Source organism: Ylistrum balloti, unplaced genomic scaffold, assembly GCF_031769215.1.
Source record: "Ylistrum balloti isolate Yb309-2 unplaced genomic scaffold, AGI_CSIRO_Ybal_v1 Utg370042, whole genome shotgun sequence".
Taxonomy (NCBI): Eukaryota; Metazoa; Mollusca; class Bivalvia; order Pectinida; family Pectinidae; genus Ylistrum; species Ylistrum balloti.
The window spans coordinates 2,102,572-2,116,289 of NW_026782099.1; the positions used below are offsets into that span (position 1 = coordinate 2,102,572).

The 13,718-nt window shown below is 37.4% G+C and overlaps 1 protein-coding gene across 1 annotated transcript; it reads left to right on the plus strand.

Moving 5' to 3' along the window:
• The first annotated feature begins 6,438 nt into the window (after positions 1-6,438).
• Positions 6,439-9,187, plus strand: LOC132549053 (lysosomal proton-coupled steroid conjugate and bile acid symporter SLC46A3-like). The gene is made up of 4 exons (XM_060212952.1): positions 6,439-7,600; positions 7,774-7,857; positions 7,981-8,137; positions 9,093-9,187. The coding sequence occupies exons 1-4, from the start codon at positions 6,439-6,441 to the stop codon at positions 9,145-9,147; spliced, it is 1,458 nt and encodes a 485-aa protein (XP_060068935.1). The 3' UTR covers positions 9,148-9,187.
• The last annotated feature ends 4,531 nt before the right edge of the window (positions 9,188-13,718 follow it).

Below are 13,718 nucleotides of genomic sequence, written 5' to 3' on the forward strand. Positions count from 1 at the left end.
GTCCTGAAGTAGTGTGGAAACATTCGACGTCGTGTCCTGAAGTAGTGTGGGAACATTCGACGTCGTGTCCTGAAGTAGTGTGGAAACATTCGACGGTGTGTCCTAAAGTAGTGTGGGAACATTCGACATCGTGTCTTGAAGTAGTGTGGAAACATTCGACGTCGTGTCCTGAAGTAGTATGGAAATATTCGACGTCGTGTCCTGACGTAGTATGGAAACATTCGGCGTCGTGTCCTGAAGTAGTGCAGGAACATTCGGCAGTGTATGCTGAGATAAAATAAATAGGACATCAATGTACCAAGGTTTGTGAAATAATATGTTCATATCACTTCATCCAGTTACTGTCACTCCATTCATAAATCAACAAAGCGTTATTTTCTACTTGATGACCTTCCTACAAAGTGTTTTAACCACCCTGTCTAAACTGTTGTGTTCTGTAAGATGTAGAAACACGGTGTGTGTGGTACAAAACAAAAATATAGCTTAATGGTGATACATTCGTCTGTGATCAATATTCGACGGTGGCAATCAGTATGGTCCCATTCGATTGGGATATGGGGTGTTAACACATTCATATCTTGACTTTCAGTGTGGACTCATTCTACCTCTGCATTTGAGGTAGAAACTCTTGGATTTTGGTTCCAGTTCGGCCAAAGGAGTTGGAGGTATACCTGTATTTTCTGGGTTGGTGTCAAATAAGCAACATGATTTCCCACAGGTGACTACCATTGTCACATTGTCGTTGATGATCCCGGGTATACGGTAAATATCTACATTTTGCGGTGGCACTTGTTTTACTCACGTATGGTTGGAAATGTCACTTACAAGCCAGGAAACAACAAGGCATTGATGGTCACAAATATACGGTAAATATTTGTAAAATGTATAATTTCTTTAGCCTCCAATCAGGTTACTTTTCGGATCAATTCGTGCTTGATGTACAGAAAGAACATATATGTTGATACATTAAATCATAGCATATATATTCGGAATTAATTTATCTAGGTTAAGGATGGACATTATTTGATCAAATCACTTTCAAAGTGAAGCCGAAAAGGCAATGCTAGAGAACGTCATAACAAGATTAATATATATCGATTTCGTACAGGTTGTCATTTCCGTATATAGGTGTCACAACCTCAATTCTATAGGAAACCTGTTTAATTTTTCACTTCGATATTTGTAGGATAAATGGCAGACATTAGATAACACTGTTATTTTAACAGAGATACACATAATGCTGATCAGCAAAATAGAGTGGTTATGTAACTGACGATAAGATAGTAAATCAAATATATAATAACCTGTTCTGTACTTATAGAGCAATGTCCGATAAGCTTTGCTCGTCCTTGAACGTACAGGAGTTAGTGTGTTGATATGCACATATATTAATACCTTAGTATGAAAAGGTAGAATAAAAAAAATGAAAACAAAAATTGTATTTTCAGATTATCTTGTCCTCTTTGAGGAATGCAGTGATATTCTGATGTAGGCGGATAAGAATTATTTTTTCTACTGTTATGAAGCATCACATACCAGGACTGATTGATAAGTTGTGAGTCTTGTACTGAAGAAGTTAAGCTGGGATGTCCTTTTTCAGCTCTTTTATTCCCGGGGTATTTAAGGCTGTAGCACTCTTCAGTAAACAAGGCAAGTGAATTTTCAAAAAAATCTGACAAAATCTATGAAAGAGCAGCGATTCAATATTTGCATAAGAAAGGCCTAGCACCTAAGGACATCCATACGGATATGGTAGCATTACTGGGGAATGATGCCCCTTCATATGCTACAGTAAAAGGTGGGTGGCGGAATTTAAGCATGGCAGGCAGAGCCTTGGGGATGACGCCCGTCTTGGAAGGCTTGACACTATTGCAGAAATGACCAATAAAGTCCATGATATGGTTATGGCTGACAGGCGACTTATAGAGATATATATAGCCAGTACAGTTGGGATTACACAGGAAAGAGTACATTCTATTCTTACGGAAGATCTTGCAATGAGAAAGCATACTGATGTATTCTAAACGAATATTGATGTTTGTACCATAGTGCCATTTGATTAGAATATTTCACACCTTTCGATAATCGACGTACCGATCTGTAGATCTGTGTTTACAAAGGTTGATAGTAATATAATATTAAACCTGTGTTCTCTGCTATATATTCCCTTGTATATACTTATATGGGGTGGTTACTACAATTACAGATATAGCTGTGTTCTCTGCTATATATTCCCCTGTGTATGATTACATACACTGCTATTACAAATATAGCTGTGTTCTCTGCTATATATTCCCCGGTGTATGATTACATGTGGTGGCTAGTACTATTACAAATATAGCTGTGTTATCTGCTATATATTCCCCGGTGTATGATTACATGGGGTGGCTAGTACTTTTACAAATATAGCTGTGTTCTCTGCTATATATTTCCCTGTATATACTTATATGGGGTGGCTAGTACTATTGCAAATATAGCTGTGCTCTCTGCTATATATTCCTCGGCGTCATTTCTGTGGGATTGTAGGATAATCAATCGTTTCCTAGACAATGATATTTAAACATCACATAAAAATGCCGTTTTGATATGGAACTAGAGGTATAGACATTCGAATCGTGTGTGCTGTAAGGTTCTACATTTAGTGAGGGCTAGGACAATTCTCAAGAGGAAGAAGAAACCATTGGCACGCGCTACTCACAATTTGGGTATATTTATTCAGGATCGAGTAGGATGATGTTGGTTGAGGTGATTGTACTTTCGGGAATTCCAATGTTTTGTCGGATCATGTGTTATTAGGCTGCATCATACTGGTATTTTCAGTGGCATATTAAAAAGTCGTTTTATGTGTGAACACGTGTAGAGTAGACATGTAGGCAACAGCAATTTTACAGAACAATGCACCATTGAAATACCCAGAACAAAAGCACGCGACTCACTTCTATCAGTAAATGAAGCCATCCGAGTTTTAACTACTCAAGTAATAAATGTCAATATTGTAGCGTAACCAGGTCGAAAAGCGATAAAGCATTCAATTTCGACGCACATTTCACGGGTCATTTACGATGGCGTCATGAATAGGTTTCACGGCAAGTTCCATTTATGTGGGGAAAATAGTCTAAACCGAGTGCTGAAAAGCTCGTGTATTACACTAGATTTGAAATATTCCTGTCTACGAAACAAACCCCATGTTACATTCTATCTGATAAACCTAGTCTGATCTCAGATTGACACCGTCACTGTTTTATTGCATCTGTTCAAACGTTATTTTATGTTCAGGTTATCGCATGTGACCTAAACGAAATAGGAAGTATGGGGTTCATTGCTATATTTAGATTTCATTTCTCGTCAATACCATACCATTTTTATCAATTGAAAAATTCAAGACACAAAAATAAGGCAAATATTCAGTTTGCCATCATAAGAACAACCATCTTGGAACAACCTATTGTTTTTGTTTGTTGGAGACCTTTTTAACAAAACTCGAACACAAGCATATGATCAGATGTTTAATTTATTGAGATCTCATCAGATTAAATTTCAGGAATCTCACGAACTCCGGCTGAAAAGATGACATCAAAGAGTCGTACATATCAGAGTCTCTCTTGCACACGTATTGACACGTGTTTTGAAAGAATGACTCTCGTATAAAATTAATGTGTTACATACAAGGCTTGTATTACACGCGTTTTTGATATTCATCTTTGTAACCAAACTTCTACTGATAAGAACAGACCAATACAAAGTTCATAAAATCAAGTTCAACGAGTACTGTTTTTCTTTCTTCATTATTTTTAGTAGATATTCATTACTTTTGTTTCGTACTTATCATCAACATAGTGAAACATAGTATAACAAGAGATAGGGTGGACCTAATTTCTAAGTGTCAATTATCGCAAATACATAGGGAAACGTTTTCATTCTGGTTAAATCAAGACGGACGCACACCAAATGATCTATAATCACATTTAATAAACAAGGGAAGTAACTACATGTACAACATAACATAGTGGCGTTGATGATGTCCGTCACGTCGTACCAGTTGTATTGACAGCCTTGGCGGGGGATGGGTAGGATCTGTTGAGTTTTGCATTAATTCTTCTCATAAATGTATTTTCACCTTAACTATATTCTCTAAACATCTCGATCGGCAATATCACGCCTTTTCTTTTTCGAAAAGACTACAGAAGGATCTTAATCTGCCCGCCGTTTATAGTCGTAGCCGCCGTACTATATTTAGTGGTTAGTGGCTCGAAGGCGGTGTGATTACATAATACCTTTTTTGTTGTAACATCTGAAATCCTTTCCTACCTAATGTACATTGCTTTCTGATAATTCTTTCATTGGGATTGCATGTATCTGTCCGTTATGTTGATTATATGTTGGACTTGTGAGGATTAAGATAATTTTACAGTAAGATAGTGTGTTTAGATAGATAACAGGATTACAGGTACGTTGTGTTGTGGAATTGTCAGAAGCATGTTGTTGATTTATCAAATTTATGCCAGACTATCACTAGACGATCAAGATGTTGACAAAATTCTTATCACTGTTGGTGTTCTCGAGTGAAAGCACCCTCCGGTTTTAAAAAGGAACAAATGGTCATTGACAAGCATCCATGTGTATCGTCTCCGACAAATAACACACAGGCACCATTCAATTCTCGTTACACAGACTTCTAACTTTGGACAGAAGAATAGTATTGGTAAATTATAGGCAATAAAACACACAAAAATATCGGTAGTAAAGGTATTTAGCGAGAACGAAAAGTTGTCTGGAACAGAATTAGAGAAAATAACCATTATAAGGTTTGAATGTGTCTATAAATGTTACTGAAAACGTATTACTTTAACGGCGATGAACAATCTCCTCATGTATTTCTTGTATTTTATTGGGGGTTCCCCTTTGATATATTTTTTCCGATGTTCGATAAAGTATACGTAGTGGTTCCGTTGTATTTGACTTCGATTGTCTGGGATTTACATGGCGGTGTCGTCGATGTAGAAGAAAAAAACGCTTACCGTTTTGTAACACTCGGCTTTAATCCCATTGTTATTTTCCGCGGAAATCTTTCTTTTGATCTTATTTTGCTCCAGTTTCACCGCATTTGAGCTTGCATTAAGATTCTGTCGATACGTCAGAACTATCGTAGTTGTTTCTGTAGACTGTCGTGGTATAATATAGGTATCCATCACCGGTAAAAACTTAAAACAAAAAAGGTTCCTTTTTAAACTTTCCAGGTAATATTATTCCTATGGTATGGTATGTATATTTATGTTAGTTACATCACACATAGAACATCACATCTGTTGTAATTACACCAAACAATGACCATCACAAATGTTGTAATTACATCACACATAGACCATCACATATGTTGTAATTACATCACACATAGACCATCACATATGTTGTAATTACATCACACATAGACCATCACATATGTTGTAATAACACCTCACATAGACCATCACATGTTGTAATTACACCTCACATAGACCATCACATATGTTGTAATTACACCTCACATAGACCATCACATATGTTGTAATTACATCACTCATACGCCATCACAAATGTTGTAATTACATCACACATAGACCATCACATCTGTTGTAATGACATCTCACATAGACCATCACATATGTTGTAATTACATCACACATACACCATCACATATGTTGTAATTACAGCTCACACAGACCATCACATTTGTTGTAATTACATCTCACATACACCATCACATATGTTGTAATTACACCACACATAGAACATCACAAATGTTGTAATTACATCACACATAGACCATCACATATGTTGTAATGACATCTCACATAGACCATCACATATGTTGTAATTACATCACACATAGACCATCACATATGTTGTAATTACATCACACATAGACCATCACATATGTTGTAATAACATCTCACATAGACCATCACATATGTTGTAATTACATCACACATACACCATCACATATGTTGTAATGACATCTCACATAGACCATCACATCTGTTGTAATGACATCTCACACAGACCATCACATATGTTGTAATTACACTACACATACACCATCACATATGTTGTATACCCTAACTCGTGCATTTTTCTAACTATTTTCCTTTTTATTTGCTATGTTCTCTAGAATTCAAATATTCGCATTTTTCTAACCATTTTCCTTTTTATTTGCTATGTTCTCTAGAATTCGAATATTCGACGTTTTTTTACATTTGAAGTTAGAGGTTATCTTTTTCTGTTGTCTACACTGGAATACGGTGAGGCACAACCAGTAAAACAGTAACCTCTATCAAGAACTGTATTACGGCATTATATAGACAATACTTGTTACAGTGTCCGACATCAATATCGTTTTATTCTTTATTACTTTTCCGGACTTTTTACAGATTTTGAAGTAAAGAAGAAGGACTACCAAACATGACCAGTAAAAGAGAAAACACCCCTCTTCTGTCAACACTCGACTTGGATTCAACCAAATTTTATACAACGAATGTGACATTAAAAACCGTGACATCAATTACAGGGAGATATTACCTAATGGTCCCTTGTATCCTGGTCCACTTTTTCTCTTACGTGTTTTATAATTTGGTTACTACACAGTATTTGTACGATTTCTTTGCGAGAAAACTGATAGCAAATGTAACAGCAACGGAAATTAATCTTGATGGATCCCCATGTACTATCGTAGTAGATTCCTTGTTGTACCACCAGCGAACGTTGATACAAAAAGACACGACGAAAGCGTCCCTCACTTTTGTTATAGTGGGTTGTGTCCCAGCTCTCTTCATGGACGTCATTATAGGTGTATTGAGTGACCGGTATGGCAGAAAATTATTCGTAATTATCTCCCTTGTGGGAACGTTAGTTAAGATAATAATGACCATGGTTGGAATGCATTACAAAGTGGATGTCCACTACTTTTTAGTATTTATTGCTGTCGAGGGATTCGCTGGTGGATGGTGTGCTGTCATTTCGCTTGGATTCGCCTACGTTTCGGATGTGACGTCAGTAGGCAAAACTAGAACGTCATCTATTGCCCTAATTGAAATATCAATTGGACTAGGTTTAGTAATGGCTGGTGTCCCTTCCGGTTATTTGATCGACGGAGTAGGTTTCGTCTATGCTATGATGGTATTAATGTTGCTAAATGTAATCAATATATTAATAATGTTGTTTTGTCTGCCGGACACGGTAAATGAAACGAATTGTGTAAAAGGCAGTTCCCTCAGGCTCTTCAAGAGTTCTTTTACTTTCTACACCCGTGACACATCCGCAACAGCGAAACGCTGGAAGTACATTACGTGTATTGCTATCTTCATTTTCTTTAACTTCAGCGCACTCAGTCGTCAAACAATAGAACAGTTATACCAACTCAATGCTCCATTCTGTTGGAATGCTGTTAAAATCGGCTGGTACTCAAGCCTAAGTGACTTGTTGCGCAATGTGGTTGGTTTAGCCGCCATCCGAGGTCTTCAGAATTACATCTCGGACGAGTTAATGGTGGTCGTGAGCGCGGTGTCAGGGTGTTTTGCATATCTGTTGGAAGCATTTGCTGTCAATGATGCCATGCTGTTTACTGGTAACTTCACACTTCTGGTTTAACGTATGTTTGTCGTCACCGATCAGTTTGGATATAAGCACTGATTTATTTTATTGTATTGAAAGAATAACCATGCTAAAATCAGATACGACGAATCATTCCAGTAATAACTCTTTTACGCTACATCACTTTTTTGATAATGACTGTTTCAGTGCCTTTGGTTGGTGTATTCTCCATGGTGACCGACCCAATCCTGAGATCCATTATGTCTAGGATGACACCCTCCGATAGACAAGGTCCGTTCATATGTACGTGCACTTACTGAAATTAAAACGGTATATATATGTTGTGTAAGAAAGTTATACAATTCTAAACAGCTAGCTGCATCATCGTAAATCGTACAACTGTTGGTATTACAGGAGCTCTGTTTGCTGGCTTGGCTATGGTACAGACTTCGTGTACTATCCTGGTGGATGTGATGACCAAGTCTGTGTACCTTGCTACTGTAGACATTGCCCGAGGTTCAGTCTTCTTTTTGTCCGCAGGATGTTGCGTCTTCGTTCTAATCCTCTTTGTGTAAGGATGTTACATTCTCAAGTCTAACTTTTCTTCACTTTAGCTGACTATAATTCTTTCTCGCCTTTTCGATTTTCCTCTTTTTCCTGTTGCTCTTTGATCCCTCCAATACAGGCCTTTAACATCACCCACCTATCACCTCGTACTGCTTTCGATGTTTTTGTGCGACAACACGAGGTACTATTTATTACTCCCGTCCTCTCTGCCAGGTCTTATGTCTCCAATCTTCCTTACCTCTACTTTTTCCCATGCCTATTTTCCCGAACATAACCTTTACCAAGGCCTATGTCTCATTACTTCCATACTCCCCGACGCCTACTTCGCCTTTTTCATCGCATATTTCTTCGTACCTTTAATGTCACCTACGCCTACTTAGTCTTACTCCAATCTTTTCCCCGATGTTTCAAACCTTCACCATCTCCCACGCCCATCTCGCCTTCTACACTATGCCCAGTTCTGCTATCTTATCATTTTGATCATCAGTACTATACGTTGAAATGGCCTCGAACCAGAATGAATTTCCCTCCATTTTCTACCAAACGAATATTAGATAATTATAAAATTTGCAACGGATTCAGTCGTTATACCATGGTATGGATCTAATAAAAATTTACCTACAGTGAACCTCATGATTCTTAAATTTCTGCTTTATTTCAGAAGATATCAGAAATTGAGTGAAAAATCAAATAACAGCAAACTAAGCCTCATTACATTATTTCTAAATACGCGATATATATGCCTGTAGATTAGTGTGGTAAGTACTATCGGACCTTCACTTTGTGGTCCACATTCGTGTATAACGACACGAATCCCGACAACCAAACTGAATAGACGACAGGAAACAAAGCTACACTATACATATCGTTTAAAATAAATGTCAAGTTGTAAAAGGCTACTCAGAAAAAACCTACTATATGGAAATTGATCCTATCAAATCCATCATTCTCTGTTTCAGGATATTCGCATTGGTGTCAAGGAAGTCGGGAAAGCAAATGACTTTGAATGAGTGATACGTCCTCTTCGCCGTTGTTGTGACAGGAGCGTATGATGATGGAGGGATGTTATGTTCTCTGTATCAAACTGTGACTTGCTATTTTTTTGATAGATCAATAATCAGAAACCGGTTCCTGAAAACGTGTTTACCAATATTTGCTGTAGGAGCATCACTTAGGTCATTATGTCAATCCGGTTATAAATATTATGTTAGGGTTAGTAGGTACTTTCTGTACTAACATCTGATTGGTTTATGTTGACTGGTGTGTCTAATTTTAATCATGGAGTCTATTTCCTTGTGAAAACGGGTTGCAAAACTCAGGAAACTGTTATATAATCCCTATTTATTATAATGATCGAATTATGATAAAAGTGTCTACTTCCTTTTTCATTGACGAGGCGCCACACATGATTGTACTGTTGTGTAGTTAAATCCTGTTCTGGCCAAGCATACATGTTAAGTACTTTGTTTTTGTGAAGGAAGGGATATGACTTTGGGTTTGTGGTTGAGGGGACGTGACATCGCGTTAGCAGTTGTGGGACATGGCATTGTGTTTGTAAAGGAGGAGATATTGGAGAAGGGTAGATGACTATGTTTTGTGACGGAGTGGAAATGATGTCATTTTGTCGACGAAATGATAATGATGTTTGTTATTGCTGGTATGTATTACCAAAGAAAAAAATTTAGCTGAATAACGAATTTAAAAAGTCTGTCATTTGATCGCTGAATGATACATGACGTAGGCAAACAAACGTAGCCTCGCTCTATTAAATAACCAGCGCAGATTCTACCTTTTAATGTAAAACATCTTATGTGAGAAAATGATGTAAATAAAACCTGATATTTCTTTACTATACAGAGCGAGGAATATGACACCCCAGCATGCGACGTTTCGTGACTAGAATATGGTCACTATGACTTCTGCACGAGATTAGAAATACCTGTCTATCCATGTACTTAGTGTTTCCAATGGAATAGAAAATCAACAAAGTTACAAGTTACAGAAAGTTTTTAACAGAACGGCTTGTTTAAATACAAAAAAATGAATGGAATGAAAGAGAGAATGTCTTTCTTTATTTCTTCACACTAAATTTCATTTACGTTCATCTTCCATATACATTTCAATGCTAGAATCACTTCGAGACTCAACAGAGGGGCATCACCTTGGGGTGATCTGTTCCGATGTGAATTCCAGACCTATTGATCATCACAGTTTGTTTCATTAAAAACTACACCATTTTATCTTAATTTGGTACAGACTGTTTTAGATCTAAGTTTTAATGTTTTGAAGCTGTTGTTTCACGTGACTCTCTAGGTATATAGAGAGTGTCGTGGACACAAAAGTCACGCTATATCGCATTATAATGGTGAATTCCAGTGATCTGGAAATCCGCCGTAATCACGATAGTGACCGACATACAAACATCACGGTCTGCTGCCGAGGACTCATGCCAAACTTCTGCCAAAACTTCTGTAATTCAAGATGTTGATATATTTTTTTTTAACGAGAAAGGAATCCAAACTACACATCCTTATCATATGAGTTATGTTTCTCAAATTGTCATCAAAGAATTAATTTCCAATCAACAATAAGTTCACTCGTTGATAAAAATGTTGCACAATTATACGTAATCATTATGATTTTTGTTTCTGGAGCTATGCTTGGAATGTAAATAACACGTGTTGTTACGTTTAATCACAAAGTAAACATCTAGCTGAAATGGCCGACATCGCTCCATGGATTGTGATATTATGATAATAATATTGGGATCACAATACAAAAAGGTGCTCGTGTTGACATATTACAATACCTAGACAATAGGTTAACAGCTTAGCTACTCACAAAGAACTTCAACAATGACCTTATGCTGACCTTGGGTACTTATGTTTGCAAACAGTTTCTGTGTTGGCAGTAGTGACTGGCCAAAATCTGTCCGAGGTGAGTGCCAACACTTTCTCTGTCCCTGGTTGCGACAGACCAATAGATCTCTTTTATTGGTAACAACACTTTCTCTGTCTCTGATGGCGACAGACCAACAGCTGTGTTTAGTTAGTACCAACATTTCTCTGTCCCTAGTTGCGACAGACCAACAGCTGTGTTTAGTTAGTACCAACACTTTCTCTGTCTCTGGTTGCGACAGACCAATAGATCTCTTTTATTGGTAACAACACTTTCTCTGTCTCTGATGGGGACAGACCAACAGCTGTGTTTAGTTAGTACCAACACTTTCTCTGTCCCTGATGGGGACAGACCAACAGCTGTGTTTAGTTAGTACCAACACTTTCTCTGTCCCTAGTTGCGATAGACCAACAGCTGTGTTTAGTTAGTACCAACATTTTCTCTGTCCCTAGTTGCGACAGACCAACAGCTGTGTTTAGTTAGTACCTACATTTTCTCTGTCCCTAGTTGCGACAGACCAACAGCTGTGTTTAGTTAGTACCTTTCGTGGTGGGGATTGACCAATATCTGTCATGATTTCGCATACAGTTCTACATTAAATATTTATCTCTGCAATGCATCCCAGTACTCGCAAAGCGCGTAATGTAATGCTTATAACTACAATGTAACACAGTACTCGTCAGATAATACATAAAATGTTTATAACTACAATGTAACACAGTACTTGACAGCACTAATTAAGATGCTGCTGTCATGTAACCCCGTGAAGTACTACACAAGAATTTTATTTATTAGCTTTAAACAAATCATCATTGCTACAATGCACCATTGCCAAGCTTGAAGTATAATGCCGTTCTGTTAAATGTGGTTAGTATTGTCTAATACAGATTTTCGTATAAACCCCTAATTTAGGCCTCATTCAGATTTTAAGAAAAAGAAATACTTAGAATTCACTTGTGACGCGACAACGTGACGGAAAATTTTTCCAAGTACGTGACTTCCCTTCAAATATGCGTGACATCACACCTGATAGATCTCGTGTTCTACCAACAAATGTCGGCTGTTCCGAGAGAGGACTGGCCTCAATACGTAATTTATAGTTATGCAAAAAAATATATCCAGGTTTCTATATAAATGAGGTCTGAAATAGGATTAGTGGTGTTCAATTTCAAATGCACACTTGTTTACATTCCTCTAGTGTATATCGGTTAAGTATGCCGTGTACACAAAGGACAATTACAGGAAGTCATATGAATCGGGAAAGTCTTATTACACAGAATCATTACAAGTATTGTTGCATGGCGGGAGCGGCGTTAGGATGTTATTATTCTAAATTTTCGTTTAAGTATAATAAAGAAAATAAGCGCAGACAGCTTCCGTATCATGGTATGTCAATGTGCAAAGAAGCATTGTGTGAATTTGTTGGTCCTGCAAGACGTTGAAGATAAACTCTGGAAGGAATGAGATTCTTTCTCACTTGGATATGCCAATACTCCAAAACGAAGATATAACCTTGATCAAGACAGAAAGGCATTTTTATTCAGAAGTTGATATTAACCTGTTATACTGCCAGATTCTGGTTGGTTTTTCGTTATGTATTGTATATCATAAAGGTACTCTCGTATTCCTTAGAGGTTGCTGTTTCCTACCCCAACAGCCTATTTGTTCCGTTTTTGTTGTCGCTGATGATCGAAATATCTATATTCAGGTGAAATGTAATACTATAGAAGTCTAAAGAAGGCTGGTAACGCTGACCTGGGTATACAATCCACTCTCACAGATTGGATCCATGTTGATTGAATATGACGCAGAAGATACAGCTAACCTTGTACAAATTGTGTCTGAACACTATTGGCATGATGTGCGGGTGTCTTTTTGACGAGGTAGCGCGAGGCAGATTTGTCAGAATACTAAGACAATATGTAAAAGAAGAAATATTTGCAAGAAACCTTCATATTGCTATCAGAGTGCTCCACTTGACATTCTTCAGATCGCATTCTCTTACCAATACTCTTGGTGTATCTGATATTTATAAGGGTTGTTGTCTCATCAGGTAGACACAGAAATAATACTGACAGTTTATAGGGTATATTTCCCATACTAATTAAAGAGGAATTAGCAAAGTATGGTACGTCCTTGGATGGATGCAATGTCTTTGAAGATAAAATTCATCATAAAGTGTATCAATGTTTTAGAAAGAAAAGAAAACTTAAGCTTTAGTATTTTAGTACAAAGAGAAATCAAAGCTTTCTATGAGAGAAGAAAAATATCACAATTACGACATAGCTGATGATATTTTAGTTTTCTGTCCCTTGTCGAGGCACGCGACTTTTGTGGCAGAGTATTAAATGTTCCGAGATATATGTCCAAGATGTGAGACGGAAGATATGATCAAAGTGTATCTAGGTATTGACCTTGTATTTTACTGTTGTGCTTGACCTAGAGATATTGACCCTGTGGTTTACTGGTGGGCTTGACCTATAGGTATTGACCTCGTAGTTTACTGTTGTGATTGACCTAGAGGTATTGACTTTGTAGTTTACTGTTGTGATTGACCTAGAGGTATTGACTTTGTAGTTTACTGTTGTGCTTGACCTAGATGTATTGATCTTGTAGTTTACTGTTGTGCTTGACCTAGAGGAATTGACCTTGTATTTTACTGTTGTGCTTGACCTAGAGGAATTGAC

Excerpts from the sequence above, each read along its gene's own strand:
- LOC132549053 (XM_060212952.1), top strand. The coding sequence starts at position 6,439 with ATGACCAGTAAAAGAGAAAACACCCCTCTTCTGTCAACACTCGACTTG. Across the intron at positions 7,601-7,773 it reads TGATGCCATGCTGTTTACTG|TGCCTTTGGTTGGTGTATTC; the intron begins GTAACTTCACAC and ends TGACTGTTTCAG. Across the intron at positions 7,858-7,980 it reads GACACCCTCCGATAGACAAG|GAGCTCTGTTTGCTGGCTTG; the intron begins GTCCGTTCATAT and ends TTGGTATTACAG.